At 37.3% G+C, this 19,750-nt stretch overlaps 1 protein-coding gene across 1 annotated transcript in view; it reads right to left on the reverse strand.

Annotated features, from left to right (window-relative positions):
- Positions 1-19,750, reverse strand: part of ugt8 (UDP glycosyltransferase 8) — a 27,596-nt gene continuing 7,846 nt past the window's right edge. The window contains exons 2-6 of the mRNA XM_079616954.1: positions 17,704-18,530; positions 10,639-10,781; positions 9,093-9,169; positions 5,600-5,819; positions 1-2,993 (exon numbers count right to left, since the gene is read on the reverse strand). Coding sequence (XP_079473080.1) covers positions 2,633-2,993; positions 5,600-5,819; positions 9,093-9,169; positions 10,639-10,781; positions 17,704-18,528 — 1,626 coding nt within the window. The 5' untranslated portion in view covers positions 18,529-18,530 and the 3' untranslated portion in view covers positions 1-2,632. The remainder of the gene's footprint in view (positions 2,994-5,599; positions 5,820-9,092; positions 9,170-10,638; positions 10,782-17,703; positions 18,531-19,750) is intronic.

Here is a 19,750-nt window from a genome sequence, read left to right on the forward strand (position 1 = left end):
CAATGGGGTCATGAGAAAAACCGAGACTTCAGGACAGTGGAACTTGACACCACGCATGTGCCCCGTGACTTTCAGACTAGCTCACTGAATTTCCATTGGTGTTACAGGTGGCAACATCTTCTTACACAATCTTACACAAGAGAAAATCATCAGATGACAAGAATAAGCAAACAAAATGTTTAATGTTTATTTAGCATTAGTACTTTTGTTTGTCTTTTTATGTACATGATAACACAGACACACGTGAAATCATTATGAATAAAAAGAAAGAAGAAAAGACTAAACTCCTGCGAGCAGCTTTTTAACAACTACTTCTACAAGGACTTGATCAGGAAACAGGAAAGACATTGATGTACTGTGAACTGGAGCATTGGTTTTAAATCATCAGTATATAAAGTGAAAGCTGGGCACAAGTAGGCTCAAGCAACCCCATTCAAATCTATACGCATACATGTTTCACAATCTATAACCACTCACATACACACACACACACACAGCCTTTAATGTCAGAGCCCATCTGCAGCTTTTTGCTTTGTTGTTAACCATCTAATATTAATACTGAAAATCATACAAAACAAACTACAAAATAATTATAATGTTCAAAGTTTGCGAGTGTGCGTCACTGTTTCACCAGTCATAGCTCTAATGCATTTGCAGCCAGTGTATTTTAAAGTATGGGCAGTCTAAAACAGTGCCTGGCTCAATAAATGCTTTAAACCTCATGGTAAAAACAGTTTACAATTTTTATGACTTCAATAATTCTTCATTTCAGTTATTTTTGTTTTGTGTTTTTAGGTGATGGTGTTTTGGTGAACTGGGAAAAATATTGTTTACACAGTATATCACCAGTGGTAGAACATGACGTTGCTGTTCTTATGTATTATACAACACTTTTCGAGAGCTGATAACCTTTATAAACTCCACTTAATGCAAATAACTATGCCTACTGGCTTACATATGTCCACAATTTCATAGTCATTCATAAAAACTTAAATGTAACGTACCACTTTGCATTTTGATAAAATAAGTGCATTTCAAATGTTGTGGTGCATTTAAAACAATTATACACTTCCAAACTGAGACCATTAGGCAACAGTTCAGTCTGACATTGAGTTGTAAAACCAGCATGTGATTTTATAACAGGTTGTCCAGTGGCATTTAAAAAATAAAATAAAAACTCTGAGGGTGAGAATGCACTTTAACGCACAAATAATTTGCAGAAGTTCTGTTTATTGCCACTTCAAAACATATTTTGAAAAGTTGCCGAACTAAATGTTAGATTGAAATGTTACCCAAAAAAATCACCCTTCACAGAAAGTCCGTTGATGAAAATGGCTGAAAGTTAGAAGAAGCAGTAGAGCACCATGGGATATGTTAATTACAGTACAAAAATCCTCCAGGTCATACTAGGCCTATTGATTTGTGGGAACATGTAAGTAAACAGACTTTTGCTTTGATAGCAACACTAGTCTGATACACGTTATAATAAAAAAATTAGTTTGTTTGGGACATTTTGAGACACACAGGCACTCACACATAAAAATTCTGTATACCCTTCCTGCGTTTGAAAAAAAAAATTACTGTTCCTCCTATGATTTGCTTAATGACAGAAACCATACAGTAAAGATGAACTGAGGACTTTAAAACCTAAACATCCATAAAGCAACATAATAGGATAAATGGTTTAATTCAAATAAAATGTATAATTTTGCTCATTTGAACCCATATCTGCGAACAAGAGGACTGTGTGAAGGGATGTTACACGTGATCCCTTTCCCTTCTGAAGAGAAACTAAAGTTGTGCTATCAATTCATTAAATGACACGAGCTGGGAATAACAAAACAAAAGGGGAAAAGTGGTAAAGATGCTCTAAGAATGTTAGTGTACTAGCTCTCAGAATCCCAAATTATTGTAAATGGAAGCAAGATTTGAAGTTTAACTATCCTCAACAAAGCTTATAGCATTTTGCATAGATAACTAGCAATATAGCAATTAGCAGCATTAGCTTGTGTAGATTTATCTCTACAAGGAATGAAGTTGTAAGTTAGCAAAAACATGCTACACATATTTAAAGATTAAGGCAAGGCTGGCAACTTAAACATCAGCAAATATGCTAGCTTGCTAATGTCCAAGAATTAATTTTGCTTAAGAAATGAAAATGAAGACGGAACGGAGTGCGTGAGAAATAAATATAGAACATAAATTCAATTCAGTGCACAACAGTCAACAGTGCTCTGTGCGCAAAAAAAAAAAAAAAAAATTATATAAATAGATAGAGATCTTTATTGTATTTGGATGTAGTGAAACCTGATGCCCCATGATAACTTCTTGTTAAAACCACTCATTTCTAAACTTCAAACCCGTTGCTTTTCCCACAAGGATAAACTCAACATTCAGAACCATTGAACATTAACTCCACTCAACAGGGAAAAAACCGTCCTCAGGAGTTTTCCATTTATGTTTTCAGGTTTCCTTCCATTCTTCCTTACTTTGGCTTACAGTTCATTGTTATAATGGTTGGTTTGTTTCTTTATTGACCCATGTATTTATTTCCTGGATAGGCCCTGCTCTGAGTGAAGAATAGTTAATTCCTCTCTTTAGTAAAGCGTTAGTGTTGATTTCTCCTAGTGCTTTACTTTAGTTTCTTATCTGTACTTCTAACATGGCCATTTCTTTTGTGCTTGCCATTGGGAATTCCATTATGACAGTGTCCGTTCACCTTTTCCCCTGGAGATGAACCGCGCCCCACTCGTGATTGAATGCACTTGCCTATTCGGTATAGGCAGTAGCCAAGAAGAAGCAGACACACTCCTATCACAACGGAAACGTCCAATAAGAAGTACTGGTAGGTGGGGATCTCGTAGACAGCAGTGCGGAGGTGATCGGCGCCGTGGTGACGGAGTATATAGCTAATCCAGTAAACTGCCCGATTCACTGGATGACCAGGCTGATCTTTATGAATCTGAGACAGCAACTGCGCTCGCTCACGATACCTTAATAGAAAGAGAGATGGAGAGGTTTCAGAACATCCAAGACAGCACAAGCACACCAACATGATGTTAATCTTGGCCACAAGATGGCACTGTACCATAGTTTCTCTTCCTAAACACTAGTTTTCATTTTGGGGTGAACTGTCTCTTTAACCCTTTAGCTGTCACTCCCCTTTTTGAGAATGGACATTAAAATGCACTATTCAAGCTAAAATGGTTGTAATTCAAGAATGCTTTGGAGTATAGACCTAAGTTTGGTCTTGTTTTAAAGGGAAAAAATTACAGATTATTGCTGATGTGAAAGCACTTCAAAAAATTAAAGTATAAAAAAGTTATGGAAGTTTAAATTTACATTAAATCCAATATAATTTATTTAATATTTTTCTTTTATATAAAATATATATTTTACAAAATAGTTTTTACTATAAAATTACTATAAAATCAAAGCCAAAAATCTAACCAAGGTGTGTTCCAAATTTGAAGTTGATATCATAAAAATTGAAGTTCCCATGAGATTTTGTTTAGGCGTATTACCAAAAGTAGCCTCCGGGTGTCATTAAATTCCATTGAATTTAACTGTATGCATTCTGCCATAATAAATGTATCAATTTCTGTCCAAATATCACTTCTGTCACAAAATATGGATTATTGAGACTCAGACCTTTCTGACAATATGTGTTTTGTCAAGATTAGAAAATATTTTGATCATAAATTATGAAACATAATGATGCCCAAAAGGGGAGGAGCCTGATACAATAATTTAGAGTAATGTTTCTATGGTAACACAATGTCCAATTTCAAAACAGTTTTCACAGGATGAATTCTGAGATCGTAAGCTTTCAAATGATACCTAATTTATGATAACTACTAAAATATGTAATGTAATAAAAAAAGGCGATAAAAAAGATAATATCATATTTTAGAGGATAATATATATATATTATAATTTTTAGAAGATAATATTATTTTATAATTTTTTTATTGACAAATACTAGATTATATGTTTTCTTATGAAATTTTAGCATGAAAACCAACATTTTAATGACTAAAAGTGTGTGCGTCGACTTTTTTGTGACAAAGGTCAGAACTCCTGTTATGATGTAGATTTTTTTGAGGTGCGCTCTTGTCATAAATTCATCTATTACTGTTCCTGCATAATTTGTAACAAAAAACAGTGCTGAAATATCTATTAAGGAGTCTTAGACTTTTCCAACAATATATAGTTTGTCATGATTAATTTAGGATTTAATTGTAATATAGTGAGGTAAACGTAGGTGTCCCGTATACGGGACAGTGACAGTTAAAGGGTTAATACAACTAAAAGCTCTAAAATTCAGTCTCTAGAAACTATTTCTTTTAGACTACGTTGCGCTTTGGTTCCATTTGATTTGTAGAAACACTATGGATCTGCAAATATTGACACCATTGCGGGGTCTTCAACCGGTCTTGTTTATCGTTAAACTTGAGTAACCCACAGTCATTCAAATTTAACCTGACTGTGTGTGTGTGTGGGTTTGGATTTGTATTACCTGTTTTTTGACAAACATTTTACAATGGCTGCAGTCAGATAGTGGGCCCTATCTTGCACCCAGCGCAATTGACTTTGAACACCGACGCATGTATCATTCCTATTTTGCACCCGCGCACAGCGGACTTTTCCCTCCACAAACGCACGTCGGTAAATTAGGGAATGAACTTGCGCTCGCGGGGGCGGTTCAGCGCAAAGAGGAGGCGTGTTCCGGCGCAAAACTCCCCTGGTGCTATTTTCCAGGTTTAGAAAGCAATTGCGCCATTGATCAGGAAAAAAAACTGTCTAAAGACAGTGGCGCGTTGCGCGTTAGTGATATGGTATTTTAAGGGCGCGTGCTTGGCCATAATGTAGCGTGTTAACGCGCATCCACTTTGATTCTCTAATATAAACAGACGCAGCAGTTTTCATTTTTGCAAATCATACATTATTACAAGGAAAAATATTAGCACACGAGGGAAATCATTGTTGTGTCCGTGAAGATGTGAAGAAATAGGCATAAATCTAGATTACACATTTACCCAGATTATTATACGCCTGTTTAACCGAAGCTAATTTGGGTGGGTTTCTCCCATCATCCCCAATGTCACTTCACTGAGTTTTACGGTCCTGACGAGAACGTCGGCCTCCTCGGCTGTGAACTGCTCCTGGCGTGCGCTGGCAAATCCGCCTTTATAATAGCGATCCGCCGTGGAACAAGCGCGCCGGCTCTTAAAGGGAATGTGAGAGGACGCTCTGATTGGTTTATTTCACGTTACGCCCAAACCACACCTATGAATAATGAAGCTACTTCAGACCAACCCCTATTAGATTTGCGCCAGGCGCAATAATCATTTATCCCGCCGGGAAAATAGCAACAGCGCCGGGATCCGCCCACAAAGTTACTTGCGCTTTGCGCTTTGACACTTGCGTTTCAGATCGTTAAAATAGGGCCCAGTGTGTGTGTGTGTGTGTGTGTGTGTGTGTGTGTGTGTGTGTGTGTGTGTGTGTGTGTGTGTGTGTGTGTGTGTGTTTGTGTGTGTGTGTGTGTGTGTGTATGCTTAACAATGCACTTAATTAATTTTATACACTTATGATTTACCTTTTTTCTGTAATGACATTAACCATGGCAGTATAAAGGTCTTCCTCACTCATCCTTTTCCACTCAAGCATTATGCCCATGCCTTTGGCTTGAACTCGTGTCATGGTGTCATAGTGATCTCCAAACAGCGGGACACCCACCACGGGCACACCGTGATACATGGCCTCATAGATGCTGTTCAAGCCCCCGTGGCTCAAGAAGGCCCGTGTGTTTGTCTGTCCTGTGGGTGAACAAGAGATCCAATGTGAGTGAGAAAAAAACTACAATTATATTGAAAAATGTGCAATTTACAAACAAATACCATGAATCCCTGAACATTTACCATAGCTTCTGTATTGTAATCATCATTTAACTGTGGCATTTTGAGTGAGACCATAGTAACAACAGGTTTACTGGATATATGGCACCTTTTTACCATGGTAACAAAACAAAAAACAACCAAAAATTGAGTTGTTGTAAAGATGTTTTAGAATGTTCTGGGTGGTTGCCAGGGCATTGCTGTGCAGATGCCAATGTGTTTTTTTTATTATCTGCTATACAGATAATGTGGTTTTCTAGTTGCAAAGACATTGCTAGGATGTTCTGGGTGGCTGTCAGGGCATATGTAGCTGCTAAGGTGTTCTTAGGTGGTTGCAAAGATGTTCCTAAATGTCCACACTAACACGTTTTTGTTTGAAACCGGCCTTCTGTCTACACTGAGATGACGTTTTTATGAACTTTCTGAAAACGCACTCCAAAGTGAATACATTTGAAAACGCTGTTTTCGTGTTGTAGTGTGGACTGTGAAAATGAAGGCATCTGAAACCGATGAAACATTTAGTCATGTGATGCATTGAACCGATGAATATTCATGTTTATACCGGTATTGTGCCTGTTATGTGTTATTTACTTTCACACAGTTGTTAAAATATGATACTTTGCCCACTCTTGATATCACAGTCCTGCAAATATGACAGAAAATATATTCACATTTGCTGTCCTGCAGCAAAACATGAGACCAGTTGCGTTTTCAAACATATAATGGTGAGTGAATGTGACCTGGATGCATCACTGAATGGTGAGATATTGTGCTAAATAAAATGATCCTGCCAGAATGTGCCGTGACAATTTTTTTATTTCGTCTGTTCCATCTGTATAATGAGGGTTTACGCACGTGAATTTAGCGTTTTCCATCATTTCAGTGAGGACGAGAAACTTTTTGAAAATGCTTAAAACCGCTAATGTGGATGAGCGTTTTGAAACGAAAACGCTGGTTTCAAATGTATCCGGATTAATGTAGACGTAGCCTAAGGTGTTCTGGGTGGTTATTGGCCCTATAATGAGCCCACCTATAATATTCTGTCTCCTTCATTTTAACTCTCCAAATAACTGATTTGCCCATTTTATCATCTGCGAGTCTGATTGCTTGGGAAAGTAAAGGCACACCTGTCATTGATAAGCAATTAGATGTATAATTCATGTACTGTACATGGCATAAACAGTGTGAGATGCGTTACACACCATGATCGATATTGAGGGTTTTGTATTCAGGAGACAGTAATAGTGATGTGTGCCTCACAAAATACGAAAAACTATAAAGTAAAACTGCCATAATTCTAATAAAATTAAAGTTGACAAGCTTGATCTAATAGTAAGCAGTTTTTCATTCAGTTGCTTCTGTCTGTACTCGTTCCTCCCCGTGCCTGCTAACACTTCTTCCTCTGTAATGAGTTACAATGAACAAAGAGTTTTACTGACCCTTTCAGAATCGCTAGTTGTACATTAGCTATCTAGTACTCTCATATCTCTTTAAAAATACATTTAAAAGACACATAGGGAAATCAAGGAAACATTTAAATAATTTTGTGTAAATTTTTCCAAGGCTTCTCAAGGACAGGCTGGAGTGTGTATCAGTTTGTCACTGGTACTGACATGAAGCAGGACTGTATCATTTCATGTATAAAGCTCAGCTCTATAGTGTGTTTAAGTGCATTTCAGGCTCTGATTAAAATGAAAGTTAAATCATTGATGTTTACTCAGACAGTTTTGACCAGGGGTCACTGATCTTGAAGTTTAGTCCAGCTGAAACTCAAACAAACAAATAGGTGTTTGTGTTAAACAGTTGAGGGTCCTCAGAGAAGAAATGTCTTGGGTTCACCCTGTCTATCGGCTTTGCGTATGGGACTGTTTTCTAGTCGCTACTTATGGTTGAATGAAAAGACCAAACTAATGGAAGACCAAAACACAGGATGCATCAACTAGGTCATTCAGAGAACAGGAAGTGTGGCGGACAGCAGAAAGACAGTGAGAGAAAGAGAGAAAAGACAGAATGATGGAGACATAAAGGTCCTCTGTGACCTCAAGCCATGGTGCACATTGAGACAGAAACTCATTCACACAAACAAACACACACGCAGGCTTTGTGTCCTCTAAGACAACAGAGACATTATCCTAAGAGATGCAGAAAAGAGCAGTGAGGAGGATACGCTTTCTCTCTCCCTTACAGACACACTAATAAAAAAAGAAAGGTTTTCCCGTAAAAATATCTAAACAGCCTTAAAACAAGGTATAATTTACTTGAGAGGCAAAACTGCATAAAAGTTTTTTTTGGTGGACCAATTTTTGTGTTTTTAAATTCAATTTATATTTTTAAACTTAACATACTGTAAATTCAAAGTAAAAATAGAAAGTAAACATGATTAGCCAACAGGGTTTGCAAGTTTGGAATTGGTAAGATTGTTGTGTTGTTAATTCCCCTAAGCTCACAAAGGTTACATTTATTTGATCATAAATACAGGAAAAACAGCAATATTGTGAAATATTATTACAATTTGAAATTTGTTAATGTAAATTATTATTATTATTATCCCTGCAATGGTAAATCTAAATTTTCAGCAGCATTTAGCAATTTTTGCATTACTCCAGTCTTCAGAAACATTTCTTAATTAATATTTTTGTGGACATTTTTTTTTTGAGGATTCCTTAATGAAGAACACAAATTTCTAATGCACAGCCTTTATTTGAAATACAATATTTTGTAACAATGATAAAGTCTTTGTCACTGTTGATCACTTTAATGTATCCTTGCTGAATTTACCTAAAGTAGTAATTTCTTCTTTTAAAAAAAAGTATGGAGGATTGAAACAAAAATTTGGTCACACTTGAGATTAGGGTCCAATTCTCACTTTTAACTAACTTTTAATCAAGACTTTTGCCTCAAATAACTCCTAATTACAGCTTATTAATAGTAAGGTAGTTGTTAAGTTTTGGCATTAGAATTAGGTAGAATTAAGGGATGTAGAATATGGTCATGCTAAATGAGGCATTAATATGTGCTTTATAAGAACTAATAAACAGCCAATATCCGAGTAAGAGGCGTGCTAATAAGCAATAGTTAATTGTGAGAATTGGACCCTAAACTAGTGTTGCCAAAATTTCCAGAGGGAACATTCAAACTTCATATGACTTTCTAAAAATGAATTTTTATTTAGTGAGAGATAGGATGTATACTTACCCAACAGGTCGTTCTGAGGCATCCAGTCTACTAGTTTAGTATTGTTGCCAAGATTTGGGGGAGGAACTCCAGAAAACCTACAGAGAGATTGAATTCAGTAAGATACAGGCAGCTCTTTCTATAGGCTCTTTAAAAACATTAAACACCTTTCAGGCCATCTAGGGCTAGTGAATGCGACAATTTTCAGCTGATAAATATGAAGAATTTGTAAGTTATTTAAAGCATCAAATATACATTGTGAGAGCAGAGGAGTGAGGCATACTGGGGAAAAAAATGTCTTCTCTGTCACTGGTGGGCAAATGCACACAGCCTACAGGCAAGTATGTGCCAAACCCAATGACAAACATTCAACAGTTACCAAGAAACCTGACAGCAGTCAGTGACTCTAATTACCATCACTAAAATGTATGCACATGTCAGAAAGAAAGAGTTCAGACCATATGTTCATCACGTAACAACAGTGGTATATTTTGTGGATCACTGGAGTGTGTCTGTCTATCTGTACATTCTATTTATCTGGTATGTGTGTGTTCCCTGGGCATTTCCACTCCCAACAGAGTCCTCATTAGTAAAGTCTTGCCATGGCACATTTGCATGAACGCAAGAAAGCAACTGAGATTATATGGCATGACTACGGGAGTCATGACAATATGAACGCCTATGACAACAAAAGGTGCTGCTATTTATAAGCATACAGCTTCACTTGGGAAAATATAAAGAGTTTTTTTATTTTTATTTAGGCATAAAGAAACAAAATTCCTTCAATGAGAGATTTAAAGTTTACATGCACTTGTGACACATTTTCCACTAACTGATAAGAGCATCACATCTCATATTCCCTAAATTATTGTATACATTTTATTAAATATTTTAAAGTAAATAATTAATTCCCTTATGTAGTTCCAGACCTGCTGGTTGATCTTTTCCATGGCATTATTACTTATGGGGACTGAGGCTTACAAGCTTCAAAAAGGAAAATTATCATGATTGCAGTGTCATTAAAGTGGTTCTATATTAATAGTTAAGGTTAGATTTTGGTCTATTTTTCACATAAAGCTCATATGGCTTCAGATGACTTGAAATATAGCACACAATATGAACTACTTTTGGATAGTCCCCATTTATTGTAATTAAAAATTTCAAGTCATATGGTTTTATGACGAGTGTATAATGACAGAAGTTTAGATTTTTGGGTGAACTACTAGTATGCACAATTCCTGTATAATTTAATGTGAGGGTTTCAGAGGCAATTTGTATACCATTTTAGAGACCATTTGTCTCCGAACCCATTGTAATGAATGTGTATTTCTGAAAGTTTTAAACACAACCACAGTATGAAATGATTTTCAATGAGGGTTTACTGGTTTGGAAATGGAAAACAAAATAGTAAGTTGTAGCCACAGGCTTATCAGCGGCCCGCCACCATATCAGTTGCAAATTGATACTTTGCGATAGAAAAAAACTTTAATGGAATGATACGCAGGGGACTTGATCTGTTGGTAAAATGGTTCACCGATCACTTGAATGAAGGAATGAATGGCAGTACCTCCAGATGACTCTCTGGGGTAGACGGCTCAAGGCTCCAGCAAGTTTCTGAGCAATGTCATCTGACAGATACTTCACTCCTGCACCAAACGACACCACCACGAAACCATGTTCATCTGTATTCTTCACCCAGGTTTCAAACTCCTGTACACACACACAGATATAGTACAACACAGTTCAACAGTCCATCTATGAAATGCGTGATGACTATATTCACTAGAAAAGCAATTACATGGAAATCAAAGATTTCAAAGTATTGTAAATCAATCAAAAAGGTTTAATTTGACTCTAAATCATCATTTTATATGACTAAATAAACCTAACATTGTTACATCAACAACGTTTTAAAGTATGATAAAGTAGAAATGCAGTATGAGTGATCACCAGCATGTTGCAACCTAGTTTGTCCAAAGGGACAATACTACATTTACACGGTCAATTCTAAAGTGAAAACATCTCAAGCTACTTTACCTTTGCCATGGAATCCCTGAACTATCTAAGATTTCTCGAAACCTGTTTCTCATATTTTGTCAGCCACAGAGAAATGGCATTTTCAAATAGTTACAATGGTAATGCCACTACTATGGGGAAAATAATATGTAAAAAAGTGTATTTTATTAAGCTGTGTAGACTTTAGATCAGGTGTGTCAAACTCATTTTAGCTCAAAGACCGGATTTATTCAACTTTAGCACATCCACAGAGAGAAATCTGGAGAATATAACGTGAAGAATGGTTTTATTCTGCTTTAATAACCAACACTGGGTAAATCAAAAAGGAAGCATATAAAATTTACTAAAATTACTGTACATTTACATACAGTTAAAGGGTTAGTTTCTCCAAATATGAAAATCCCATAATTTACTCATCCTCAAGCCATCCTAGGTGTATATGACTTATTTTAGCCAAATACATTCGGAGTAAAATTTATAAATATCCTGGCTCTTCCAAGCTTTATAATGGGAGTGAAGGGTACCTTATATTTTGAAGCCCAAAAAGGGCATCCATCCATCAAGGGTGTAAATAAAGTCCTTCTGAAGTGAAGCGATGCGTTTTTATATATATATAAAAAAATCTATATTTATAACCTAATAAACTATTATTCACTGGCTTCCGGTAATGGCCGTATACAAGTCTAGTTCCAGCGGAAGAGTGATGGCTGAAAGAAGAAAGTCATATACACCTGGGATGGCTTGAGGGTGAGTAAATTATGGGATATTTTTAATTTTTGGATGAACTAACCCTTTAACATACACATAATTTTTTTTTTTTAAATGACAGAATATTGACCAAACAACACTTCTCTTGTATTAAAGATAACCGTAAAATAAGCCACCTAAACCAGAACACCACAAAGTAAAGCCTAAAAGAAAACACTGTATGGCTAATATTCAGCCAAAAACCTTCATGACTAAGCTTAAGGTACATTGAAGCACACACTCTTTATAGCCATAAGACTTATATGAGACTAATATCAAATCAAGTCACCTGTATTTACTCATTTACAACATTGTCATGAATATTTACTTAGACTGTTGTACAGATTTATTTAATCAAGTTACCAGAAAAGGGACAGGGAGTTACTAACTGTAAAGCACTGTTTACATGGAGCAAACATAACCAGAAGTTCATCCACCTAGAAAAGTATCCACCCCCCTTCCACACACACAATGACCATTTAAACAAATTAACAGCTCAAATGATAAAGTTAACATTATTTAGTTTGACATTTTAACTTTTAAAATACTTTTAAATGGTTGGTTTTGGAGATTAAACTGCTTTAATATCAGATTTGTATCTGCCATATTTTGAATGAGCTTTGTGTGAGCTTTTGTGTTTGAATGAGCTTTGAAATGAGCTTATGCTTTCATCTTAGCATATGAAAGCTTGACTGAGGCCTACAATATTAGCAACTCATACTGAAAGTGCATTATGGTAAGTAAAAAGTGCATTGTTGGCACTATAGTGCAATTGTTAGCACAAAGAATTATAGTATACTAATGAGACTTAGCCTTTTGTTTTAGCAGTTAGCATAGCCTCAGAATGTTTTTGTGTAAGAACTGCTTTCTTGCTGTCTGAAGCAGTCCAGCTGCAGCTGAACAGCCTGCATTGGCCTGGCACTAACTGTCCGCCCCTCACACTGGTCTCAGTGTCCTTCATACACACCCGACAATGGGCACATTTACACACACACACTCTGCACTGATCAAACACTATTTGCATTATGGCTCCACAGCATACAATGAGGCCTTTTGGGCGCTTGGTATTCCAACAGTGCAAGCTTAGGTTTAGAACCCCCACTCCTATTCAATGGACAGCTCCACGCAATCACACGCATTGATAAGAATGACCTTTGTGAGCAGCATAACGCCCTGGTGGCAAAATCAAAACTTCTTATAATTACGAGTGAAATTAGACTGAACATAATAATGGCTTACATACACTAGATTAAAAAAAAATAAAAAAATAAATAGAACTTGAATTTTGCACATTTTCACCACATCAAGCCTAATGAATATGAATAAGTGGAAGGTGGACCATGGTCACTTGTTAGAGGGAGTGGGCTTGTGGCATTTATAGGGTGAAGATCTTAAAAATGAAAATGAGGTTCCTGCGTCAGTTGATCCCTATATCATGACGTACTTTTCTTGGCATTCATGAACTCAAGCGTCAAACACATAATTGTCAACCTTGTGCACATAATGCACTGAAAGAACAAGGAAACTTTGGAATGTATCTTAACAGTCGATTGTGGAGCAGACAAACACATGTTGTTATTTAAATTGATCCCAAAATACTGTTTATAAGCTTGCCTGTGAACTAATGTGAACTAGTATAGACAACATAAAGAGTTATTAGGAATGCACAACATTAAAATTATATTGACGAAATTAATAAAAAATAAAACACTAATTTATATGGCTGCCCAAAAATGCTGGGCCATACAATGCAACAACTGTTTTCAAACTGGTTTTATTTTTGGCACTTGCCTATGCTGTCATCTTTTTTGTGCCTTAATTAAATGTGGTGATGGCAGGTGCACAAATTTCAATATTATGCGTGTCCAGTATATCACTAAAAGATGAGTGAGAAGGAGAAAAAATTGCATCTAAATCTGAGCCTCCTTCACCTTTCCAGGACTAAATCAATTGGGATTAGTTCACTGTATGTATTTGTTCATGTTTTATTAAGGGATAAGTCTGAAGCACACCATAAAATAATTCTATCAATTCATACAGGGCTAGTATGAATTGCAGCTGTTTAGATACACACCCAGGTATCGGATCAGTACTCGGTATCGGCCATCGGTATCGGGAAGGGAAAAAGGGTATCGGAACATCTCTAGAACAAACCTCATTGGTTCTTGCTGAAACTCAAAAGTGTGCTGCGTAACAAACGTGAAAGAACCTCATTGATTCTTGCACATCAAGTGAACATATTTTTTCAAAAGCTGAGCTACTGAGGATGCCATGTGAACACTAGGTGTTTCATTTAAAGACGCAAGAACAACACATTTTCATTTTACTTCTGCGTAGGAAAATTGAAGATGGTCACTGTACTGTCTTTTCCCTCATAGAAGTTTTGGACACATGGGGCCATATTTTAACACATGGGGCCTTATCTAGGCGAATGTTCTAAAAGTGCAGGGTGCAAGTGCACTTAGGGCGTGTCCAAATCCACTTTTGCAAGTTTCACGACAGGAAAAATTGTTGGCGCGATCAGGGCATGGTCTGTGTTGTCCCTATTTTCTTAATGAGTAATGGGTGTGTTTTGGGCATAACGTACATTCTGATTGTAATCCGCCATGGCAGATTCGCTATTTACATGGAGCAATTTGCAAAAGGAAAGACTGAACGCGTCTCCAGAGAGCATTTAAACAACGTGGCGCAGGACGTGAAAATAATAACTGCGTCAAGCTGAAACTAGCAAAAAACACTTGCGTTTGCGCTTGGCGCTGCATTGCACTGGGTGTATGATAGGGCCCCTGATGTCTTCCCAAACATGAGTCTCTAGTCTAGACTGTAAAAGATAATGATCACACTGCCTGATTTATTGATGTGTCGAAAGAATTTTATCAAGAATCAAATCAAGTTTGAGATCATTCATAACGTTGCATTCAAATAATCTTTCCCTGTTGCCTTTTGAACAGGAATTGGTGGATTCTCTTGAATATGCTTGCATCAACATTTTTAATAATCACCCTCGAAGACTTATGTAAAAGATATAGTCACGAGCTATATGCTGTAGTTTAGGTGTATAATTTTTATTAATTAAATTATTTATAATATTTGTATTTTATTGTTTTCAGTGTTTTTGACCCATGTAACTCTAATAAATAAGCTTATGACACCAACATTTTAGATACCAGAGAAATGTCACAAAAACTACCAGCCTAATATAAAGTTCAACCTCATTAAAGACAAGTGAACATTCAGTAATACAATAAGAACAAATAAACAAATTGCAAGCAATAATAAATCAACAATAGAACAAAAACACAAATTAATTAAAGCAGCACTAGGTTACTTTTCTTTTTTTTGCTCTCGGGGTCCCCCTACAGTTGGGAAACAGTATTGTCCTCTACTACTGTCGTAAACTCTGTCATACATGCACGTCCATTTGTTGACAACCATGATAGCCCAGAACACTGTAGGAGGAGTTCACATGCAGGTGTTCTGCTTGTGTCGCGTGTGAAATGTCTTCATCCAGGTACAGTGGCATATATTTCAGCATGTCATATGAATATATTTTCATGGGTTTTATTTTTTTTCAAACGACAAATGATCGTGATGCTTACGTTTACAAGCCAGCGTCATTATAGTAGCCTAGTCTATTGGTTACCGTTTTACTGAATCTATATGATACTTCAATGCAATGTTTGATATAATAACCATATATCGTCAATATTATAATATCAAGCTACCATAGATGAATCTGCAAATTTTACAAATCGATTTATTATAGCTTGAGGCAAGACAAATAAACAAATATCACAGACATGTTAGGTATCCTAAAATATTATTTTGTGCATCTTATATATTTACTTGAAAGAATGTAGCCCCTACCAAACTTGTACACGCCCTTTAGACATAGGCTTTCATTTGATATTTGAAAGTCCGCATCGGTCGAGCATAGGGTTGCCACCTTTGAAGTGTGAAAAACCGGGACACAGATTATTATTATTTTTTGTGGTCTGAGTCTGAGTTGTAGGTTGTAAATAGTATTTTCTTTGACACTGGTGGCTCATCCGACTTTGTTGTGTTATCCTCATAGACAGTTTATCCTCCTCGACCGTCTCTCTCCCCATTTCACACAATAGATGTAAATAGACATATTTTAAAAAGCTATCTAGCAACTAAACTCACACTGTATCATCTTGGATGTGTGTTGATGCGCGCGCGCGACCGACCGACAGCACAGGCAGTTGCTAGGCGATAAGTTGAGCTTCCAATCAAATAAAAGTAAACGCCTGGCATTTGCCAATCCACTGTTTTACCCGTTTTTACCATGTTTTTTACCCGTTTACGGACACAGGATTGGATGTACTGTACACAACTATGAAGAAAACACAGTAACAGTAGACGGAAACGGTTTAATTTGAAACCAGGAAATTCTACTTTAGAAGTACATTTTCACAAAAAAACGGGACAATTCGTGTCCCGGGAAAGAATATGAATTTTCTGGGACTGTCGCTCAAAAAAGAGAATAATCCCTGGAAAACCGGGACGGGTGGCATCGGGCACCCCTCCTCCTCCTTCAGCTCACGCCAGCGAGGAAACGCTGGCCCAATGTTGATCCTCGTTCTGCCTTTAATACGATCACTTTCTCGTTTCCTCTTTTTGCTTTCCTCCGACAAAACCTTTGCTTTCTTGCTTTTCTGTGCTGCTTCGGCCATGACTATAACATTTGGCAAACAAACGCTAGTTTGGCTCGCACGTCCGATTTTAAGGAAGTGGGGGTGGTGGTGGAAGTGACGTATATGCCGTAAAGCAGTCGAATTTTGTAGTTCTCTTTGTTCGCCGGTTACTACCCGAAACCCGAAGTTTAAAAGTACGATTAAAAACGCTACAGACCCCGTCAGGCTATGGCAGACGTGTCATTCAACCTAGTGTAAGTCGATGTACCATCACAAGAGACTTGGAAATATATTATTAAGGTTGAAAAGTTACCTGGTGCTGCTTTAAACAGTGCTTTAAGGTTTTTCAGGAAGGTCTAACAGTAGTTCAGGTACAGAAATTCCTTGTTGATTTTGAAACAACATTCCAATCAGATTTGAGGAACAAGTTTACAGTTTATTTCAAGTTTAGGTTTACAATCAGGGTTTGGTGCATCTCATCAGTGTTATTCACCTATCATTCGCCTCCGATTTTAGGGATAACTTATGGGTACGGTTAGGTTTACCAGATATGGTTAAGACTACATTTTCAGACAGGAATGTTGTTCCTGGTCTGGATCAACTAAATTGACCCAGGAAAACGTCTAACTCTGCAAAATTAGGGCATGCCAACTCTAACATCGCCATAGATATGGACGACTTACTGTAGGGAAGAGCCACGTTAAAAGGGAGGTTCACACATCAATAAATAAATAACAAATAAGTAGCGAAATTTAGCCTTGTGATAGTACACTAGTGCGTGGAAGCATTTTTATTGTGCTGTGACTTAGACTTGAGTCCACTGGATGTTAACCTATGTTTGCTTTTAAATTTTGTTGTGCTGTGCGCTACTGGGCCACCCTAATATGGTACCAATATTCATCAAAGCAAAGAATGCAATAGAAGTGCTGCGCACACACACACCCTGACGAAGACATGTAAAGCCGCAACGCGTATACGCCATACTGGAGTTCCTATACACTGTAGGTGTACCTGTCACCAATTTTAATGTTTAAGCCATGAATAAAATAAAAGCTTTTTAACTTTTTCAACATAATTTGAGTGCCTTGGGGTTCCTATGTTCTTATGGTACCAATATCTTGTGCATCCCTAAAAGTCATGAAACTAAAATAGTTGAAGTAGCATAGCAATGTTTAGAGAATGTTTTAAATATAATAGCATTGGTTTCTTACCTGTGGCAAGGGGCTGGGGGGTTTGGTAAGGATGCCCCCAACATAGACGACATGTGGCAAAGTGGGTCGTGGGAACTCCAGTGCCAGGTCAGTACACAGCATCCAGAGTCGACTGTTCTGAACCAGATCATGCATGGACACCGATGGCTGGATGTTGTACTTCCTCATGATGCGATCATACTTGGGTAGAACCAGGAACTGGACACCAAATCTGGAAACCAGGTACACTGCTGTGTTAGCTACCCGTTGCAACAATGACATACGGTCCGTTAGCAAAGAGTTAAATTCTGGGACGTAAGACAGAGGTGCTGGCGCCCCAACTTCCGCAGGGTACCACAATCCTGTGCTGAATACGGCGTACTGGACACCCAGGATGTGAGCAATGACAAATCCACACATCTCATTGGGATCAACGAGCAGGAGATCAAAACGTTCACGTTTTAGCTGCTCCATGACAGAAGAACTCCCAACAGCGGCATCACAGTTTTGAGAATAGTGGTCTAGGATGTCAAACAGCTCCAGTGCTGTGAGACGCCCCGAAAAGATGTTGCGAACTTTTGATTGGAGGAAGTCGTCAGCTGAGGTGCTGTTAAAGATTCCAGGGTAGCGCTGGAGACGATAATGGTTGGAAGGCGGGATCTCCCGACCTTCGGAGACCAAGAAGACTGTTTCATGGCCCTCGGCGTGGAGAGCAGAGGCCAGGGTCTTAAAGATATACAGGTGGCTCTCAAACATAATTGGAGGAACTACCACTATCTTAGCTGCCCAGGAGAAATTTGCAGCTAAACACCACAATAATGTGGCAAGCAGGAAAAAAGGCTTCATGTCTGCAGAAAGAAAGAAAGAAAACATTATTAGCGACTCTTTTGTCTATTAACCTAGTATAAACTGAGCAATAACATAAATCAATACTTTGTGTTAGCATCCATGAAAGCATCCATGGATTCCCACTACAATAAATGGGATTAATTGTACAGTATTTAGCTTTAGTCTTTTGTGTTAGCTGTTAGCATACACTAAACCTTTTTTTTTTTATACGGTTCACTTTATTTAAACAATTCATTATTTAACACCATTGTTTCAAATTCAAACACGGTAGCATGGTGTTAAACTGATTTGGGGATAACTCAATGTTTTAATTTTGAAAGAACAATCAAGGAGGTCAAAAATTAATTTAGCTGCTTGTTCAATTTGCTTTTTCAATTTACAAGTTAATCCAACATAATTATTCTAAGATGTTAAAATACGTTCATATTTACCATGTTTACTAATGGTTAGCGTGCAGTCTTTTGCATCAGGTATAAATATTTCTACCTTATACGGTGATCAGAATCCACATCGGATCACAAACAGAAGCATTCAAACATGAAAGTTAGTTGAGGTAAATTATTTTAAAAGTCTTTAATGCTGATGTTAGCTGACAGAATTATCCGGCGCAAAACCAGGCATGCGCATAAAGACGTACACTCAAAGTAATCGGATCAGCTCGTTTACATGGTGTAATTTTTCGTTTGATCGGTTCATGAAAAGGTTTAATCCACCCCCTTCAATTCGACTGAAATTTCAATCGGTTTGAGCATTTTCATTCTGATTGGACTTTTAAACTGTTATAATCGGAATACAATGCTATGTAAATGGGGCTAGTGGAGGCAAGCTGGTTGAGAACCCAAATGCAACTTTAGCTACTTCTAAACATAATCAAACACAAAACAAGGGCAAGGCATGAAACTCGGAACATTGACAACGATATGAAAACATTGATTCGTAACAGAATACTAGAACCAAAATATGGACCCACCAATCCGTCTCAGCCAAGGTGACCGCCCTATTAATAAGAAGTATGTGGAGGAGTTTGGTGGACTTTGCAATGGGGTGGATTTCACTGATGAGGTCTTAAAGGACATGTTTCGTCATTTGAGGACTTGAGGAATGTTTCTTGTCTATGTTCCAGTTTCCAGTCATTGTTTTATGTTTGATCCTATTTGTGTTTAGATTTAATTAAAGTTGCATTTGAGTTCACTTCAACTTGCCTCCAGTGGATATTCGT

Source organism: Phoxinus phoxinus, assembly GCF_949152265.1.
Source record: "Phoxinus phoxinus genome assembly, chromosome: 6".
In the NCBI taxonomy this organism is placed as follows: Eukaryota; Metazoa; Chordata; class Actinopteri; order Cypriniformes; family Leuciscidae; genus Phoxinus; species Phoxinus phoxinus.